This window comes from Quercus lobata, chromosome 10, assembly GCF_001633185.2.
Source record: "Quercus lobata isolate SW786 chromosome 10, ValleyOak3.0 Primary Assembly, whole genome shotgun sequence".
Lineage (NCBI taxonomy): Eukaryota > Viridiplantae > Streptophyta > Magnoliopsida > Fagales > Fagaceae > Quercus > Quercus lobata.
The window spans coordinates 27,052,580-27,073,189 of record NC_044913.1 but is presented as its reverse complement, the minus strand read 5'-3'; the positions used below and the strand labels follow the sequence as shown (position 1 = coordinate 27,073,189).

Genomic DNA, 20,610 nt, shown 5'->3' with positions numbered 1-20,610 from the left:
CTAATAATAGTAGATGCCCACTTAACCAAAAAAAAAAAAAGGTTTTATGTTGTGATTGATTTTATTTATTCTCTCTAAAAATTTAGCATTTATTTGTTTTTTTTTTTTTTCATGTGCAAATGAGCCAACCCGATCTGCTCACAACCCAATTAACCCGACCTATTTTCAACCCATTTAAAATGACCCTTTTTTAACCCGGCCTATTTGGCCCCCAACCCATTTGACCCGATCCAAATCCAACCCGACCCGACTGTTTGCCATGTCTAGGTGGTACTCACCATAAACGTAATTTATGAGAGCCTATTATTATGAGAAAGGGGGAAGTACCACATCGTAATTCTGAAGTATTGAATATTACTCCTCACCTCACAATCTCATAAATAAGCAATCATTTTTCGAGGAAAAGAAAGAATTATATTATATCTCTACTCTGGAAAGAGAAGGTTGTGCCTGCGATGACTTGGAAATTGAGAATTGTGCCATACGTTATCCACTTATCCTGTAAAATTTTGCACATAGGAAGAAAAACATATTAGATACCAACATTCAGGATACCATGTTAGAGCTACAAATTCTTAGAAGACATTGCAATTGTTATACAACCACACCCATTTAAACTGTTACACATCTTATGCATATTTCAACTTGTGAATAGTGTGTTGGCTTCACAACAATGCCCAGAGTCTAATTCTACCTACTTGGTATGCAAAACTGAGCAACTCATCAAAATATTTGACAGTACGACAACACATGAGAAACGCAAGGAGCTTAACAATTTAACAAAACCTCAACGTGATCGATAGTGAAATACTCCTTTTAGAACAAAGTTGGGGCCCTTGGAATTACTTGTGCCTGAAAGCGATCACAATTGCAGTGCAGTTGTCTTTACAGCGCCGCTCACGAACAGCTTCCTTCACAAGACGACGGCTCACAGTGGTGACAGGCAAACCCTCCTGTTAAACACATGTAAGCCTTCTAAGTAACCATTTAACATAAAGAACATGTCGAGGTAAAGGTTACCAAAAGTGAATTACAAATATGAAACAACCTACAGAACGCAGTCCTGGGAACATTTTTTCAATCCCTCCACCAAGGAAAAGATATAAATAATGTGGGGAGTGTATACAAGATCCTGGCTAAGGTTTTGGCAAACCGCTTGAAAGAGGTTTTAGATCAGTTGATATCTGAGTCTCAGAACAGTTTTGTGGGTGGTAGACAGATACTTGATTCAGTTCGTATAGCTAATGAGTGTGTTGATAGTAGGGTGAAGAGTAAGATTCCAGGGATTATTTGTAAGCTGGACATTGAGAAATCCTATGATCATGTGAATTGGGAGGCTCTTTTAGATTTGCTGAAGAGAATGGGCTTTGGGGTGAGATGGTGTAGGTGGATTTGTACATATATATCTATAGTTCAATTCTCTGTCTTGTTTAATGGGTCTCTAGCTGATTTTTTTGGGAGCTCGAGGGGGTTGAGACAAGGGGACCCGTTATCTCCTCTGTTGTTCTTGGTTATGATGGAGGTCTTCAGTAAGATGATGAAAAGAGTTAAAGGGGCTGGTTTACTTCGAGGTTTTAAGGCTAATGGTAGACGGGGTGGAGAGGTATGTGTCTCGCATCTATTGTTTGCGGATGATACGATTCTATTTTGTGATGCAAATGAGGAGCAGATTCTACATGTTCGGATGCTTCTTCTTTGTTTCCAGGCCGTGACAGGTTTGAAGGTTAATACTTTGAAGAGCGAGATGGTTCCCATTGGTGAGGTTCCTAATGTCCATGTCTTGGCAGAAATTTTGGGTTGTCGGATTGGATCTTTGCCTATGACTTATCTTGGTATGCCATTGGGGGCGTCCCACAAGCCCCCTACTATCTCGAATCCTATCTTGGAGAAAATTGAGCGGAAGCTGGCTAGGTGGAAGAAGATGTATTTGTCAAAAGGTGGAAGATTGATGTTGCTGAAGAGTACATTATTTAGTCTTTCTACTTACTTTGTATCTCATTTTACTATCCCTACGCATGTGGCCAATAAAATTGAGAGGTTGCAAAGGGATTTCTTGTGAGGGTATTCCAGGACTCATTTGGTGGGATGGGACAAGGTGTGTGCACCTCTGGAAAATGGTGGGTTAGGAGCAAGGAAAATAACTACTCTTAATAAAGCCTTACTAGGGAAATGGTTGTGGCGGTTCAAGGTTGAGGAGACAAGGCTTTGGAGGAGCGTTGTAGCTCTTAAATTTGGGGAAGAATGGGGGGGGATGGACCTCCAAGCTAGATAGAGGGGTAGATGGGTGTGGTTTGTGGAGAAGTATCCGAATGGGTTGGGAGGTTTATAGTAAGAATATTCAGTTTGAGGTAGGGGTGGGGGATAGAGTTAAGCTTTGGAAAGATCTTTGGTGTGGGGAGTCTCCACTTCACTTAACCTTTCCGGGTGTGTACAGGATTGCTTCCAATAAAGAGGCATCAGTGGCTTCCTCTCTTGAACGGTTGGGGACAAAGGAACGAAGAAGTTGAGATGTTCATTTCATTTGGAGACCAAACGATTGGGAAATGGGTGGTGTGGATGAATTTCTCCGTACTTTGGGTTCTAATTTACCTCATACTGAGAATGAAGACGTATGCAATGGAAGTTGACGAAGAATGGGGATTTTGACATCCGATCGTTTTATAATAAGTTAAGAAATCCCTTGCCCATAATTTTTCCTTGGAAAGGTGTTTGGAAGGTTAAGACTCCTAGGCAAGTTTCTTTCTTTGTATGGACTGCTGTATGAAATAGATCCTTACAGGTGACAATGAGGGGTAGAGGGATGGATTTTGTTGACTGGTGCATTATGTGTCGTTGTAATGGAGAGACGGTACATCACTTGCTACTTCATTGTGGTAAGGCTTACCAGTTGTGGAGTTTGGTTTTTAGATCCTTTGGGAATTATTGGGTTTTGCCAAGATCGGTTGCGGATATTCTCTTTGGTTGGTGGAACTGGCTTGGAAAGCATTCGTCTAGCGTTTGGAATTTAGCTCAATTGTGCTTAATGTGGTGTCTATGGATGGAACGAAATTGGAGGACGTTTGAGGACATGGAAAGTTCTGATGACCAGCTTTTGGCTTCTTTTAGTGGCTCACTCTTTAACTTGGGGACTCACCACTAGTGATTCTCTCCCTAGGTTCTTTAGCTCTCTCCTTTGTAATTAGTAGCTTTTCTTTTTTCTTTGTTCTTTTTCCTTTTCTTTCTCTGTAATCTTTCCCTGCCTTATGTTTTTTTGCATAAGGTAGTTTTCTTGAATATACATCCTTATTACTTATCAAAAAAAAATGGATGATTTAGACAATATTCCTTTATACGATAGTGAAATAAACTCACATGGAGAGCCAAACCCCTGGTGGGGCAAAAAATGAACTAAACCACTTACTAACAAAATGTTGATGCAGGACAACCTAGGCTTCCCACCTAGATTAGTCCCACTGCAAACTGTAGACCTTAGGCTTCCCACCTAAGGTGTTTGGATTCACCACCAAACAAATGCAATGCAAACTTCGCAAATAATCTAAATAATATTAATCATAGTCTGAATACAAAAGAAATCACCTGGAGCTTTATATACAACTTCCAGGAATCACAATGATAAAGATAAACTCTCCTAATACGAATCCTAAACAATCTAAAATACTAATCTGATAATCCTAAACAATTTTAAATACTAATCAAATGCTAATGATAAACAACTAATCCTAACCGAACTCAAATACTAATCCAAACTAAACAAATAACTATGTTATAATCTGAAATTATCCACTGAAAATCCAATATGAAATATTGAAATAACTTCTAGTTATACTCCTATATCAAATGTAGTCCACTAGAACCATTGAAAACTGTGTAATATCATTTGATGGAGAACCATGCCAGAAACCACTAAAGACATAAAAGGTATCCCAAAACAAACTCTAATATCCAAGCATTAATTTGTCACATGTTGGATGATACCAAGGCTATTTAAGAAGTTGAATAGACTTTCTAGTAGATTGAGTTTCATTTTTATTATATTTTTGGGCATTAAACAACTCCATTCACAATTCATATACATTTAATTTTAAGTGTACAGGGTAATTTTGAGGCTCTCTCTCTCTCTCTCTCTCTCTCTATATATATATATATATATATATATCTTCTTTCTTTCTTTTTTTGAAAGAATTTTGGTTATATATGAGTTCGGTTATTTATCATGGGCTCACTAGTAAAAGCCCAAGGAGTCCGATTCTTATTATGGATCAAGACGTCCAAGTTTCATAAGGAATAGGTATTAGTCATTCATTTATATGGATGAAATGTTTTAGAAGAAGAATAAGTTTTCTAAATTTTCAGAATATATAAAGTTCTGTTTGAGGTTTGTGATCCTAGATGTGATGCTTAGAAAGTTATATTTTATTCCTTTATTGTTCATAGATTTTCAGTAACTTGAAAACTATTAAGTACACAATTAATTGTCACCTTTAAAACCCTAAAATCTAAAACTTAAAAACCCTAAACCACTCATCCATTAAATAGCCCCAAATAACCTTCAAACAACCCAGTTACCATTCACATCCCTGGAACAGCAACCCAAACCTTGGTTTTTCCCTTTTAGAGACTATTCTTTACTATTTTCCAACCTTTTTTCCCACCAAATCCTAATCCTTAATCCCATTCCAAACTGTGCACGAATTCCAGATCTGATTTGGAATCTATTCCCTTGACATTGTCATAGTTTTACAGATGAAAGGGTGGTCACCAGTCAAAACCATATTAGGCAATTTTGAGAAGGAGAAGCCTATGATGAAATTCACTATGGAGTTCCCACAAGATAAATTCGCATAGATGCCTCTATTCCTAATGCAGATTGAATTTACCCCATCTTCCCCTATAACATGGCAGTTGAAGAAAAATTGCGTAACAAGGAGACAATGATGAGTGATTTGGCTGAAATTTGTAATTTTTTTTTTTTTTTTATTTACAAAAAGAGAGAAGATATCAAAAATATGGTGTTTCTGAAGCTTATCTAAAAATGGTGACACTTTTAAAAATGAGAGTTAAACTCACACTTCCAACATCTGCAATCACAAGTTCAATTCCTGATTTCAAGCTAACAAGACAACAGTGAAATTGAAATTGTGAGTTCATCTCACGTGTCACGACTGCAGCATTCAGCCTGAAATTGTGAGTTAAATGTACAATTTCAAGTAAAATCATGATTCGAACCCACGATTTCAGATCTTAAATATCATGAGTTCAACTCACATTTTTAGAAGTGCAACAGCTTTTCAAATAAGTTTCAGAAACACGCTATTTTCAATCTTTTTCATTAAATACAACTTTCAGCCAAATGACTTGGACAACAACTGACATAATTTTTTTTTTTTTTTTTTGGGTAAGAAAGTTCTAGGATCAATAGACTAAATGAAGAAAGTAATAGGAACTAACATGCCATTAATTAAAACATGTCAACTCAATCCTGGGAAACCAATTACACAACAAACTATTTCTAAGTCAAACACCCCTCTACCAATGACTTGTCAGAAAGAAAGTGAAAGATGTGATCTTACCTTCAATAATTTATGAACAAAATCAACGGCATCACTTGGTCCAAATACCTAAAACAATTGACAAAACCATTTCCGTAATAACAGTAGAATTCAAAGAAGATCCAGTTATTAATAGTGAAGGCATATGTGAAGATGAAGAACTATAAAGGAAAAACATACCCCCCAGAGGCCATCACAACCAAGAATGATGAAGTGCTCTCTATTTGTGAGGTCAAAAGAATGAATTTCTGGGGTTGCAACAACACCCACCTGCAATTCACCATACAATTTTAAGTGCATTCCTATGGAGTTTAGCAAAGAGAGGTGGAATCAAATTTGCAAGAACTTATTGTAATGCATGTTTCCTAGGCCCAAGGAAGAGAAACTGTAGGGAGTTGCAAGATTGGGCCAGAGAAAGAAGTATTTCAACTTATGAAGAACCTAAAGGAAAAAATTCCATTCAAATCCATGACCGGGGTTTCTGGACAGGCGTTTATTGCTCTTCTATTTTAATAAGAATATTTTGATTCGCAGTGAAACTAAATTGAGGTGCACTTCAACATTTCTTCAGGCTTCAAAAGGCATTGCCACTTCTTTTTTTTTCTTTTTTGGGTTGATAAATAAGATCTTTTAAGAAGATAAAGGAAAGCTTGAAATGAACTTCCTTAATGAATTACAGAAGGACATTCATATGGTCCAAAAACTAAACCATAAAGTTATATGAACCCCCCCCCCCCCCGGTCCCCGCGCGTGCCCCTTCATCTTCAAATGTTCTTTCACTCTCTCTCGCCAAATGGTCCACATGATACAAAGAGAGTTGCTTGCCACTTCTTTCCAAGGCAAGTTCTCATTCAACCTAGGTTCAGGGAATAACAGTGCAAACCTACCTTTCAGAAGGAATGTATTCATGCTATCTTTTAACACCAATCTTTTGATACCAAGTAATGCTTCACTCTATATAACCATGCATAATCAGTTATATACACTAAACATGGTGCAAATCGTGACTATCAAGAGCCAAGGGAAGGAGGGGACGCAGTGCCTATGTGCATTATTCATTGGAAAATTATCAAAAAGAAACAATTGAGGAAGAAAAGACAAACCCTACATCTTAACAAGGGAAAAAGTGTCAGGGCTTAAACCTTTTGCGGGACACAAAACTACAAAATAAATTGTCCAAAAAGAGAGATTAAAGACCTTTTTGAACTGGCGATCTCCAAAGGCCCGAGAAACTTCCAGGCGCCCTTGCAATCGCCCATTTGAACTTACTGCACCACCTGCCTGGAGTGGCAAAGTATAATTGTTATTGCAAGGAAAGAAGATAGGGGTTCAAAGTATAATCAGACATAAACAAATATATAAATAGTTATCAAGTTTATAATGCAATGACTAGAACCAGCCATCTATAGAAATACCATACTATCATCTGGACTGTTGAACTAGAGGATCACCCTTTGGTCCACCAATATGACTAGAGCCACAAATATTTTCACAACTACCGTGGTGGCAAGCCGTGAATGGTAGATGATAAAATGATATCAGTGATGGGCATAGATGAGAATCAATAATAACTGCCAACTCGACTATTGTGAAAATTGTTGTTTCTGTAACATTACTCTTTGTTGTCAACTTTTGTTGGTCCTCAAATAAATATTTCATATTTCCCATATGACAGAAGAAAAGGAATAGTATATCATACACTGCCGTAAGAAAGTCAAAACATTTGTATGCCAATTTTTTTCTTTTTTCTTTTTATAAGTGTATGTGCCAATTCATTTACCAACCAATAAATATAAAAGAATAAGTATGTGATTGACGTGCAACAAATATTAGAGTGGCAATTAAGCAAGAACCAAAATCCTTCCTTCATAATTAATTTGTATTAAATCCAGCTGCTTGGCTTGGCTTGGCAAGTTGAGAAGCTTTTCATCCTTCACTAGTCAGAGTATAACTGTAGTGGATTCATTCGTAATAGCTGAAAAGCTTCTCAACTATTCAAGCCAAGTAAACCTATAACTATTAAGAATAGTTCATTGATTGGTAAGTTACACACCCCCCACCCTCCACCCATTCCTAGTTTCTAGGTCTGGCTATGAACCAGACCCATATGGTACTTTGAATTTTAATTCAAATGCTGAAAATATGATACTATGATAGTATGTCTCTCATCAACATTGGTGAGAAAAGTCAAAACATTTGTATGCCAATTTTTTTCTTTTTTCTTTTTATAAGTGTATGTGCCAATTCGTTTACCAACCAATAAATATAAAAGAATAAGTATGTGATTGACGTGCAACAAATATTTGAGTGGCAAGTAAGCAAGAACCAAAATCCTTCCTTCATAATTAATTTGTATTAAATCCAGCTGCTTGGCTTGGCTTGGCAAGTTGAGAAGCTTTTCATCCTTCACTAGTCATAGTATAACTGTAGTGGATTCATTCATAATAGCTGAAAAGCTTCTCAACTAGTCAAGCCAAGTAAATCTATAACTATTAAGAATAGTTCATTGATTGGTAAATTACACACCCCCCACCCCCCACCCTCCTCCCATTCCTAGTTTCTAGGTCTGGCTAGGAACCAGATCCATATGGTACTTTGACTTTTAATTCAAATGCTGAAAATATGATACTATGATAGTATGTCTCTCATCAACATTGGTGAGAAAAGTCATGCAACCAAAGTAGCAAAGAGTAAAGCATCCCTAACTCTATAGTTACCTTCAATATTAGAGATAGGCATAAATTTGGAAAAGAATAGGAAAGGGGACATAGGGGAGGGGAGGACCGAAACTGAAAGTGTTGGATTTCGAAAAACATTAAAAAGTCGTGTACAAACAGATGTAAAAGCATTTTGCAACTAAGTCATTGCAACTTTATTGCTAATGTTCTGCTGCTTGCTTCCAAGTAGCCTATGCTGTGATGCCTTTTTCCCCCCTTTATTGGTAATTACACAGTCACCTTGTGGGTCTTGGACCCATGGCACACCCTCCAGCTCACTCTTATGAGGGGAGGAGATACCATTTGAGCTAAAGCTCATTGGCATTGTGATCCTAGTTTTTGGTAACAATAGCATATACATGTGCACATATATGTGCATGTGCAGTCCTGACCTTCTGAATGCGAGCACGCTCCTGTGGATAGATGGCTTTGTGTTCCCTAGTCAAAACAATGGCCTTCAGCTGACTTTCTCCATCTGTCTGATTCTGCAATCCATCAACAGTAGATGATCGTGCAACCACCGCTTTTGCATCCCCAACATTAGCAACGAAAACCTAGAAAATATCCAGTAGTATCAATTAAAAGTTCATGGCATACACAAGGAATATGATACAAATAATAATCAAAAGAAAAATTAGCACAAATTACAGTCGAGATGAAGTATGTCAAGGGCACACTGTTGACCACTTCCATCTTTTTTTCTTTTTTTTTTATAGATATTGTTGACCACTTCCCTCTTGGCAAACCCTCTGGTAAAATATGAAAGTGTATCCATTTGCAAGAAGCCGTGGGCATTTATATCCAAATGATCCTCTGCGCAAAGAACTGGCTAGGTTTGTAGGACCTCTATGAAATCAGCATAAATTACTTGCATTATATGTGCCTTGATACACATTTACCAAGTTTTTTATCGTCGTCATTTAGGAGATCTTTATGATAGAAATCGGACCTTAATGCAATGGCAAGTGCCCTCTGAAGCAAGGTGACACAGATTTGAGGCCAAAAATCAGCCTTTCCAAAATTGGGTGTAAGACCAAAGCAGTGAATTTAGCACTATACCACATAGTACGGCTGGAAAATTACGTACTGGTCACCAACCGATACAGGTAAATCCCCTAAAACGTACCAGTTTTAATTCTAGCCTGTTTTGGCCTGTACCCGCATTTTCTGTCTGTTTCAACCATTTCGGCTGCTAAATGTAATTTACTAATTCTCAAAGGACTTATCTTACAAAAAGAAAGACAACTTGCTAAGCACCTTCTGAATGAAGTTTTGATATTTAAATATTTAAATTATAGGAACACGGTAAAAAAGATAACAATTGCAAACTTACTGTTTCTCCTAATACCCAAACACAAACAGCAGTTGCACCATCCTGCCATCCCCCTGATAAAAATGTTCAACAAGCAAGAAATAAAAATAAATTATTATGTAAATCAAGTTCAAGAAAATGTTGAGCCCTTATCACTGTGTTTGTTTTAACTCTCAACAGAAAACATTGTCTGGAAAAGCAAAGTCAAAAGAAAATTGGGAGCTTGATCAATGGAAAAGCGAGTGCTTTCAGAGGAAAATGTTTTCCATTTTTTATCAATAAGGAAAGACAAATGTTCCAAAGGATTTTTTTTTTTAAATTTTCATCCCAACCCCCAACTATCTTGACCTCCCCCCCCCCCCCCTGCAAAAATCCCCCCCCCCTCTCGGGATCTCGTCATCCCTTTCCGGCAACATCCTCTTCCCAATCTCTCTCATTCCCTCACATTGGGTCTCATCATCGGCTTCCTCTCTCTCTCTCTCTCTCCCCCCACCCCCCCCCCCCACACTGACAGGTTTTTTTTTTTTTTGGATCCATTCATAATAAGGTGACTAAATTTTACAATTTATTATGAATGGATTCAAAAAAAAAAAAAAAAAATTACACTAACTTTCAACCAATTGCAAACCTCTATTTTTGTGTGGGGGTGGGGGGGGGGGGGGTGTACTAAGGCTCTGATCTAATTTTTGTTCATAGATATGTGAATATTCTTACCGCCCAATCTGTTTGTTGAATTTGGTTGAGTATGGGCCTTTTTCCGTTTTGTAAAAGGCAGGGGCAAGAGGGTTTTAGATGATGGACTGTAGAACTATTTAGAATTGGTTGTTGTGGAGGGAACTGGTTGTTGTATATCCCACAATCAAAATAGCATATATTTCAGGCTCCAGAAAACAGGCGGAAACATTACATGAGTTCTGCATGATTTTTTTTTTTTCCCAAGACTTTTTTTCTAAAGCTTTTCATGCAGCTATCATCAGATGACATTTTGATATCACACCAAAATTTTTGCTTTTGTTTCTTCTAAAATTTATTCTGCCCAGTGTTGGTCCTGTTTATATGGTTTGGTTTTGAGCCAACTCTTGTTAAGCTAAATAATGGCCAGCATCAATGGTGGCACTATGTTTTGATGATATGTAGGACCTTGTTGGGAATATTCACAGTATCCCTTATCTAGACAATGTTTAATTCAATTTCTTATTCCAAGAAAAAATTATTAAAATTATTTTCTTAGTCAACATAGTTTTGGCTTCAAGATTCTAGATTATCAGTTTTTTGCTCAGTAATAGGTAGCATCATTCTTTGTCTTTTGTGGCTAAAATGACCATCATTTTTAAAATGTACCACTTAAAATGAAATTTTGAGACTGTTATATTATTATTGTTTCAAATATGTGATACACCCATGAAAGCCTTTGGCTTTTTTGTGATAATGTTGCTGCATGGTTAATGATTCCCCTTTGGGGTTTTTTATTAGCTTGAGGGGTTTAAGGCAGGGGATCCTCTAACTCTGTCACCATTCATTCTAGTAATGGAGATACTAAGTGCTATGCTGGTAAGGACAACTGAGGGTGGGATGGTGAATGGGGGCTCCCCAAAAGAGGTATCTCCCATTTTCTATTTGCGGATGATAATATATTATTTTGTGAGGCCTCTACGGAAATGTGTTACATATCCACCTTGTTCTTATGTGCTTTGCAGCAGTGACAAATATTAGAGAAAACCTAAGAGTAAATTAATTCTGCAGAAGCAATGGAAAATATCACATATTTGGCAGAATTGCTTTGTTGCAAGGTGGGGTCTTTCCCTATGGTGGATGCCTTGGAGGTCTTCAGGCAAATCCACCGCAGTTAGGAATGTTGTGTTGGAAAGATTAGAATAACAGTTGGCTGGATGGAAGTCTAATCCGGGTGGCCACCTTATGCTACTTGAAAGTTGTTATCCACCTTATGCAAGGTCCTCATGGGTGTAGCCTGTGAAGATCTTTTTGGAAGGATATGTACCCAGATTTATATTTAATTGTGGCAGAAAAGGATGCTTTAGTGTAATCCTTGAATACCCACAGAGGGGACACAAGAAGTTTGCGTTGGAATCTCAGATTCCTTAGTGACCTTCATGATTGGGAAGTGGAAGGGGTGAACCAATTAATGGATTTGATTTATTCCAAGCACCCCTATTGAAGAAATTGAGGATGCCTAGTATGGAATTCAGATGGGAAAGGGCAGTTTAGTGTACAATCTTATTGAGTTTTCGATATGTGTGCCACATCTTTGTTCCCTTGGAAAGGTGTTTTGGGTAGCAAGGTACCACCGCTACCATGTAATGTGGCTCTTTTTGTTTGGGCAGCTGCTTTGAATACTAACCTTGGATAACCTCATTAAGGGGAAATAGGTGATTGTCAATAGATATATCATGAGCAAATGCGGTGGTGAATCATAGAGCACCTGCTTCTTCATTGCCCTATGACCCAAGAATGGTGATCCTTTGCACTTATAGCTTTTGGGGTGATGTGAGTGATTCCAAGGCAGGTGATGGATTTGATGTTTTCATAGAGGGGAGTGTTTTGGCATCGTCATCGTAATCGGGTAATGTGGCAGGATACTCCTCATTGTATCATGTGGAACATTTGGAGAGAGTGAAATTGGAAGACTTTAGAAGGTGAAGAGCAGTCGGCACAGGATATCAAGAACAATTTTGTGAGAACTCTATGAATATTGTACTACAATTGGGGTAATTTCTTGTTTCTCTATAGTTGGATTTTCGGATCATATGGATGTTCATTTGTAATACCTTACCTATCCAAAAAGATAATGTTGTTGCATGGTTTCTTGTTAGTCTGGTTATTGTCCCTTATATTAGCTGGGATTTTTCTAATGGTTGCAACTTATTTTTAGTTTATTTTGTATTTGGTCAACATTATATTTACGTTATAAATTAAAATTTTGATTCATATAACTATCTGGAATTACTTGATATATTACTAATTTTACATGCCTTCTAAACACAAGAAAATGTTTTTCCAACTTATTTTCAAGGTCATAACCAGACACAAAAAAGAGTCACTTTTTCCAAAACTCTAATCACTTATCATTGAAGCAAATAGTGCGTAAGTCATCTGAAGTCATAAATTGGCAATGAAAAAGAGAGAGAGAAAGAGAGTGAGGGTAGAAATGACATATGACTCAAAAGAAATGCAGCCTTTAATACCATCCATAGTAGTGGGCAGGGCAATCAAGCCAAAAGAAAAGAATCCCATAGTGTTGAAGGCATTTATTTAGCCAAACGGATTTAGCTAATATGAAATGAAGAGATAAAAGAGTGTAGCTATTGAAACTTTTAGACATACAACTCCAGGCAAAAAAGCTATAAAGGTTTTCCAACATTAACTTACACCAGATTCTATACTTCATAGCCACTGGAATTTAAAGGGTACTAGCTAGGCCCCTTGCCTCTTGAAAATACTACTGCTTCTATGTATCATTCAGAAATTGAAATGCAATATAGATATAGCAAGCTAAATCTCACCGTGCAAAATTCTCGCTTCAACTACTTTTTCAGAAACCCTTACACTTTAAGGACGAATTGATTCAAAAGAATGAAAATGACATAATGTACAGATTTATTTCATGCATCTAAAGAAAAAAAAAATTAAGTGCTTAACTTTAAAGCGATTATATGTACCTGAAACACTTTCTTGAAGAAGATATTCATCAGTTTTCCGAAAACCTAAATTAGGGGAAAAATCCAATAAAAACCCCTAATAACAGACAAGGAATTTCAAAAGATTTGACTGAGAGATTGTTGATCAAAAAGAGATGGGCAAATGATTTCATACCATCAAGTATAGCTCTTTTAGCTGCTTTTACATCCAACTGCAACACCACAGAATGCAGAGATATGAATCAAAGAGTACAGAGTACAAACAATTCAAATGCAAATACAGTTAGGTAAGGTAAATCAAATATCTAGGAATATTATTAAGATACAAACAGAGAAGATAATTACATTGCATATATTTTCTCATCTTTATTTTTCCTTTCTTTATATATATATTTGTTAATTACATACACGGAATGAAATAGCCATGGAAAAGTCATAAAATCATAAGCAATTGCAGGATATTATTGCCATATAGGCATATACTTCAAAATTCCTTTTTTTTTTTTTTTTTTTGTAATAAGTTACTTCAAAAATTCTTGTTGACAAAATATTCATAAAACCAACTAAATAAGTAATGAACTAAAGTCCTGAAATGTCTCCATATAATAAACTATTTATTTTATAAAAATCAATAAAAACTAATATTTAAGCTCATATATCAGTGAAGGAAAGCACCTTTTTTTGGATAAGTAAATAAAATTCAATAAAAAAATAAAAAAATAAAAAGGAAAAGAAAAGAACAATGCCCAAGTATACGAGCAACATACAAGAGGCAACACAGCCAAAACGAACAAAATAAAAAGACAGCTAATGAGAACTGAGAACACATGGAATCCAGAAAATCATGAAACCCAGCAGCTGAAAACAAGGAGATTGGTGAAGTCCACTTGTACAAAGTCTTCAAGAAGAAAATTTTCAATTAAACCACTTACAAAAGACTGAAACTTAAAGTAAATTAAAGATGGTGAGGGCAAAGGTGCAGACAAAGATTTCATAACAAATCCCGAACATAAAATATGAAAAACCAATTTTCAGCATCACCATAGTAGTAGAGGTAGTAGCCACTTCAGATAAGCGAATGAATGCCAATAAAATCAATCAAATTAATAATATATATAAACTATTCACTAAGTGCCTCACTAAACAAAAATCTATGAAATCAGACCAAGCTAACACACCAACTCACGTGGTAAGCCAGCCGAAAGAACATTTGCATGCAAATGCTTTTGAGTATACTCTGCAGCTAATCGACCTCCATGTCCATCATAGATCGCAAAATGTGCACACCTGTCCCCCAAAAAAGAAAAAAGAAAACCCATATATTAAACTAACAAATTTACTTTGATACTTCATATAAACAATTTTTTTCTCTGTAGTTTTTTTGGCAATTCAATAGTTTGGGGTGGGGAAATTTGAAACCTAGTCATTTCCATTGGAAACACTAGGACTTGCCAATTGGGCTACAAAGCTATTAGCTTTTTGAAACTTCATATAAAAATACAATAACAACAACCGCAACAGGGCCTTAGTCCCAAATTATTTGGGGTTGGCTATGGATCCTCAACATATTAGTCAAGGTCAGCAACATGTATTTTTTTCCTACATTCTATTTTATTCGAATTCATACTCTCTGTAACTTCCTTAATTGACATATCCTTTTTTACTACCTACTTTTGGTTTTCCTTTACCCTATTTGGTTCTCTCAACTCCTTAGTATCTCTTGGCCGTCGAGTTTGACCGCATCTCTATTTCTACTTTTACTAAAGTAACATTCTACGTACTCTGGTTGAGTTTTCCTTAATTGAAAACCTTTAGATTCTAGACTATCTCACCAAATTTCTAACTAGCATTAACTCTAGTTCTAGTTAAATCCACCAAAACTATATTATCTGCAAAAAGCATCGTCTGCAGAAAGCATACAGCAAGAGACATCCTCTTGTATTGCTTTAATGAGCTCATGCATCACTAGTACAAAGAGAGAGATGGACTTCATGTTGATCCTTGATGCAAACCTATAGTGATAGGAAAGTCACTGGTGATGCCTCCACTTGCTCTCACACTAGTCACAGATCCTTAATATACTCTAGAGGAACGTTTTCCTTTTTCAAAACCCACCACATTACCTCTATAGGGACCTATCATGCGCTTTCTCTAGATCTTTACAGGCCTCTCCATATGGTGCATTTTTCCTTAATCAAACAACTGATCACGAAGGCCTCAGAACAATCTTCACTAGTCGTCGCATAAACCATAAATCCATATACAACTAATAGCTCAAAGAAGACCATAAGCAAATTACTGAGACTAAAATTAAATCATGAGCAAAAGTAGCTCGGTGACAATGCAACTCAAAAGTACTTACACACAGTCAAAAATTAAACTTTGAAGTGATTTTAATCAACAACAACTATATATTTATTAAGCTCCAAATTCAAACTACAGGCACAAATCAGAAACCGAACACAATGAATGTAAGAAGGGATGAACCTCAAGTTCGAGGGAGAATCGGCGGTGGCGTCCAGAAGCACAACCGAAGTATCCTCCATGGTGTGCCTCGAGCCCTTGTCCTCCGCCGCATCAGCTTCGATCTCGAAAAATCGCTCCGTTTTCAACTTTTTCACAACGCCGCCGCCATCGGCCTGGTCCTCGGAAGAATTGCTTCCGCGCTTGTGGTTAGGGTTAGAGTTAGCGCTAGGCTCAGCCTTGGGACTCTCGGTCTCACTCATTGCGTTTGGTTACAGAGAAAATTGAATTTCTTTTTTGGTTTTGTGTAATTTGAAGGTTTACACTTTAAAGAGAAGAAGAAGAAGATAGTCTCCAGGAGTGGGAGAAGGGAGCGCGGGAACACTGAACAGCGTGAATTCTATGAAGAAATGAGTGTCTGAAGAATGAACATAATCTTGTAATCTGAAATCAGATATTTCTTCCCATCCCCTGTTTTTCTTTTTTCTTTTTTCTTTTTATGCTAAATTACAAATTAAACTCTTTTAACTTTTACCTAAATTTTAATGAAGTAATCTAACTTCGCTTTCATTCGATTTAGGTTTCATTCGAGAAATGGAATGAAATGGGACGAAATTATCATTAAAAAAAAATGGATAGAATGGAATATATTTAAAAGATATGAATGAAAAAAAAAATTGAATTAAGTAATTTTGTTTTGATGTTTTAAAATAAAGAAATGGAAAAGAATGGAATGATTTTTTTTTCTCCGCTTCTGATGCTCTTCCTCATCAAATTAAGACCCTAATTGGCTTTTTGTATAAGCCGAGATTGAACTTCAAATTTCTTATTCAATTATTGAAGACTTTACTAGTTGAGCTAAATGGAACTTACAAAATTAATAAAATGTAAGTAACATTGTTTGAAAGTAAATATTAAAAGGAATAGAATGAAATTATTTTATAGTAATATTTATGTTGAGGTCTAAAAAGTTATAACATCAAGGCCCAAAATAGCACAGTGGGTAAACCCCATATAAAAGGGTTGAGCTCACCACAAGAGAAAAATATGGTAGGCCCAAATCCATTAAAAAAGATTTAAAGCCCAGAACCCCTGAAGGGATAGGCCTTAAAAAAATGAAGGAAAGAAAGGAAGAAGCCCAACTTGTCAAAATCAAAAAATAAAAAGGGAGTCCAGTGATAAGAACTGGGTCGAGATATCCAGGGACTGCCAGAAGTCCGGGGTCCTCAAGACATGCAGCAAAGCTAGGATGAGATTAAGACAACTCAAAAGAAGTGCCCAAAAAACACAAGGAATGAAGAACAGATACATCTTTATCAGCCACTCAATGATGTAGAAAGGAATCAAAGAGATTGAGACTAACAATTCATGAATTAAGGGCAGGTACCTCGAGGAACCCAGAAAGAAGAACCACAAAGGGAAGTAGTTGGAAAAACTTTCAACTCGGCAGAGATGAAACCAGCTCACTCGAGAAAAATGACAAAAGGAAAGGTAGCCGAAAAAGCTGAATCTGAAAAGATGAAGTGTAGAAGCTTTGAAGGAAAAGAGATTAGAAGTCAACTCTCTAGGAACACCCTAGAAAGGAAAGTCAGCAAGAAGCTTTTGGGGAAAAAGGCATCAAAAGAAAAAAACTATGAGAAAATAAAGAAGGGACCGACCACCAAAGTGGCTGGCACAACATAGGCTCTAGTACCCAGGGGAACAAAGGGAGGGAATCAGTGATACCCTGGAACCCTAGAATGACACTATAAAATGGGGAAGCAGCCAACATTGAAGAGGAATTGAGTAATAGTGAATCATAACAGAATCATTGAGAAAACTCTGTCAAAAACTCAAAGAAAGTAGTAAAAGATAGACAAATATCGTCCGGTATCCTAAAACAGCCACTATAGAACATACTTGGATTCAAAGGGATTCAAACTTTGCAAGTCTTTAGAGGCTTAGATAGCCATCTAAATCTGTAATTTTTGAACTTATTTGGACCTTGTGACACGTCTTAGTAAGCACATTGTAATTTATAACTAAGAAAAGTAATGAAATATTTCACAGTGTTTTAAGGATCCTTAACAATTATTTTGTCTCTCTCTTTACTACATTGTTTCTTTATTAGTTTTTTGTTGTTCAAATTGTTCAATACATATATATTCTTACTTGCTAGTATGTATGTATTGTAGGATTCTTGCTCTATGCACCATTTGGTTTGTAAACAACACATTTAGTTGCAGTGAACCAAGTCCAGTCCCTTTAAACAACAACTAAAAGGCCCAGGGTCCTTGCTTCAACTTGGGCCTAGACATTGTCCAAAAAGAGACCCTAACAATTTATTATTACTATACCCCTCATTATTATAGAACATAAAAAACTGATTATAGTTTATACTCCATGTGAACAATATTGTGTTCATCCAAAAAAAAAAAAAAATGTGAACAATATTGTTGCTTGTTATTTTATTTTATTTTTTTAAGAGAAAGGAACGTGCAGAATATTATTAATGCAAAATAGCTATATCAACCTATAGTATACGAGAAACCTGTGGTGAAACATTCTCCATCCACACAACAATATAGTCCAAAAAATTGATTGCCAATCTAGCTAAACTGTGAACAACTTTATTGTCATCTCTTATAGTGTGAAAGTAATAATAGTAAACTATATGGGAAACTTATTGCTTGTTATTTGCTTTCAAAATTCTAAGAAACAATAATAGTAAACAAATAGGTGTTACGGGGTAACACCGTAACAGTATAAAACCCCTACTTTGGACTTGTTATTTGCAAAAGGCACTGGATAATAGCATTTGAAGGTCATATATTTTATTGTCTATTGAAAAAAAAAAAAAAAAAAACTTTAATCATTAACAAGAGTCTCATCATAATACTTTGGAGTGATGCAATTTTGGGGCACACGGATTGTTGTAAAGCAATTCAAGTTTCACATATTTATCGTTAACAAAATAAACATTTGTCTAAAAAGGCAAACAAATATTTTTTAAAGGTCCATGCATGGCATAAAAAAAGCTCTAATAAATCTAGTCAAAACAAACAAAATAACAAAATAAAACAAATCTAAAGTTGACTAAGAAATCTCACACTTATTAATTCTTAGATCTAGACATCAGTGTCAATAGGACACCATTGTGCTCAAGATTGGGGTAACCAAAGAACATATTCTTATACATTGGATTTTCCATTAAAAATATTTAGGCCTCAGTCTTTGAAATTGGATTCAAGTTCAATACACTCAAAGCTGTGTGAACTTTTACTCTATATGACTTTGCAAAGCACTTTGCCATAACCTCAGTCGCTTATCAATTGTCATTGATACACTATCAAATGACTGGAAACTTACATTCCCAAGTTCATCATCTTCTGCCATTCTTCTTTTCTTGCTTTTAGAAGGCATTACATCTTGTGATGACACTCAAAAGCATACAACATTATTTTCTAATGACCTCATTTGATCACCTTCGACTTCAAAGTTCTTCAAAGAAACTTGATTTTGGGATACCATAATGTCAATCTCATCAATAGTGGTCGATGCAACATACCTAGTACATTTCTCCTTTGCAGTTTTAGCATAATCACATTTTACTCTATCTTTAGCCCAAAGTTGTGTCATCTTAGGGTAGTTGGGCATAGGTGTTGTCATCCACTTCTTGGCCACAGGTTTAGACTATTACAAACTAAGAAAAATGGTAATGCAACAAATATATAATTATGTAATACAAAATTAAACTCACAAAAAATTGTAATTTACCACTATGAGTGGCTCCTAAACTTCTGGTTTAGCTGTCCATATATGTGAAGAATCATTCTATCCAAAACCACTCAATCCATCTTTAAATATGTCATGGCATTCATGAAAATTCTTTTTTAGTGTCTTTTGTCAATTTTTCACCTTATCCTTGTTAATTTCCATGTGAAATTTGTCAATCAACTCTTTCACTATGTTATCATATGCCTTAGGGATAAAAATTAGAACGTTGATACATAATTAATGGAATGCTTATAATATCCCCCTTATCCACCTTGCCAGATAAAAGTATCTTGTCAGCATTGGTAGAAATGATCTTTCCCTTGTGTTCAACCATAGTGAGAGCCCCTGAATCTAGAGCCACTTGGCATTCTAACCCAATTCCACATTAACTCTACAACCTATGATCAGTTGATGTAAAAAAAAGCATCCACTAAAACATCATTCATAACACTAGTCCGTTGTACTTCTTTTGCTTGGATCTCCACCATTCTTCTTTGATATCTTGCTTGTGCTATAATTAATAGGAAAAAAAAACACATAAAATAATGTGTAGATATTACTCTCTATCTATATCGAATTGGAAAGAGAAATTTGTATAACATTTATGTCTAAGTGATTGAAACATAACATAATCTTAAACAACATGATAACAATAAACCCAAAAGTTATCACATTTGGACATAGCTCTGCCATATGACTAATGCTATAGAATCTCTTATAATATCTTGCCAAGCATCATCATCATCTTCTCTTAGAGTAGGGGCCACATGTTCATGAAGGGAATGTAACAACCTCTTCATCAACTTTAGCAACAAGACTTTCATCAAGATCAACACCCATTAAATAATTCCGAAGTGTGCAATGTGATAAAATGGTTTCGTTCTATGTGCTAACACAATAAGTAGGTTTTGTAATACTTGCTATGATAGGAAATCCTTTTTTTAGTACACCAAATTCTCTTTCAATAGCATTGCGCAGTGACGCATGTCACAAATTAAATAATTCTTTAGCATTTTTAAAGAGAGGAGTATTCTTTTAAATGATAACACACTCCCCTATAAGGTGCAATCAAACGACTTCTATTCATGTATCCCACATTGACAAGATAATATTTACCTAATAAACAATAATAATTGCTAATTATATACTATAAAATT

General features: G+C 36.0%; 1 protein-coding gene across 5 annotated transcripts; it reads right to left on the bottom strand.

The window, feature by feature from the left end:
- Nucleotides 1-282: 282 nt before the first annotated feature.
- Nucleotides 283-16,154, bottom strand: LOC115963856 (probable protein phosphatase 2C 8). 5 transcript variants are annotated; one of them, XR_004085930.1, is made up of 11 exons: nucleotides 15,722-16,154; nucleotides 14,413-14,521; nucleotides 13,410-13,446; nucleotides 13,256-13,300; nucleotides 9,600-9,652; nucleotides 8,659-8,820; nucleotides 6,747-6,830; nucleotides 5,730-5,819; nucleotides 5,571-5,618; nucleotides 787-953; nucleotides 283-499 (listed from the first exon to the last, which is right to left on the bottom strand). XR_004085930.1 is itself a non-coding variant. In XM_031083069.1 (11 exons), exons 1-11 carry the CDS (start codon nucleotides 15,958-15,960, stop codon nucleotides 487-489), a joined length of 987 nt encoding a protein of 328 aa, XP_030938929.1. In that variant the 5' UTR covers nucleotides 15,961-16,154; the 3' UTR covers nucleotides 283-486. The 5 variants fall into 5 exon arrangements, 4 of the variants coding, with proteins under 4 accessions (XP_030938929.1, XP_030938931.1, XP_030938932.1 ...); XM_031083069.1 differs by having other exon boundaries at nucleotides 847-953; XM_031083071.1 differs by lacking the exon at nucleotides 5,730-5,819 and having other exon boundaries at nucleotides 847-953.
- Nucleotides 16,155-20,610: the final 4,456 nt, after the last annotated feature.

Bases quoted from the DNA above. Each gene is read 5' to 3' on its own strand.
- LOC115963856 (XM_031083069.1), bottom strand. From the start codon at position 15,960: ATGAGTGAGACCGAGAGTCCCAAGGCTGAGCCTAGCGCTAACTCTAAC. The intron at 6,831-8,658 runs GTCAGGACTGCA...TTGCCACTCCAG, and splicing joins AGCGTGCTCGCATTCAGAAG to GCAGGTGGTGCAGTAAGTTC. The intron at 954-5,570 runs GTAAGATCACAT...TGTGTTTAACAG, and splicing joins TTGTTCATAAATTATTGAAG to GAGGGTTTGCCTGTCACCAC.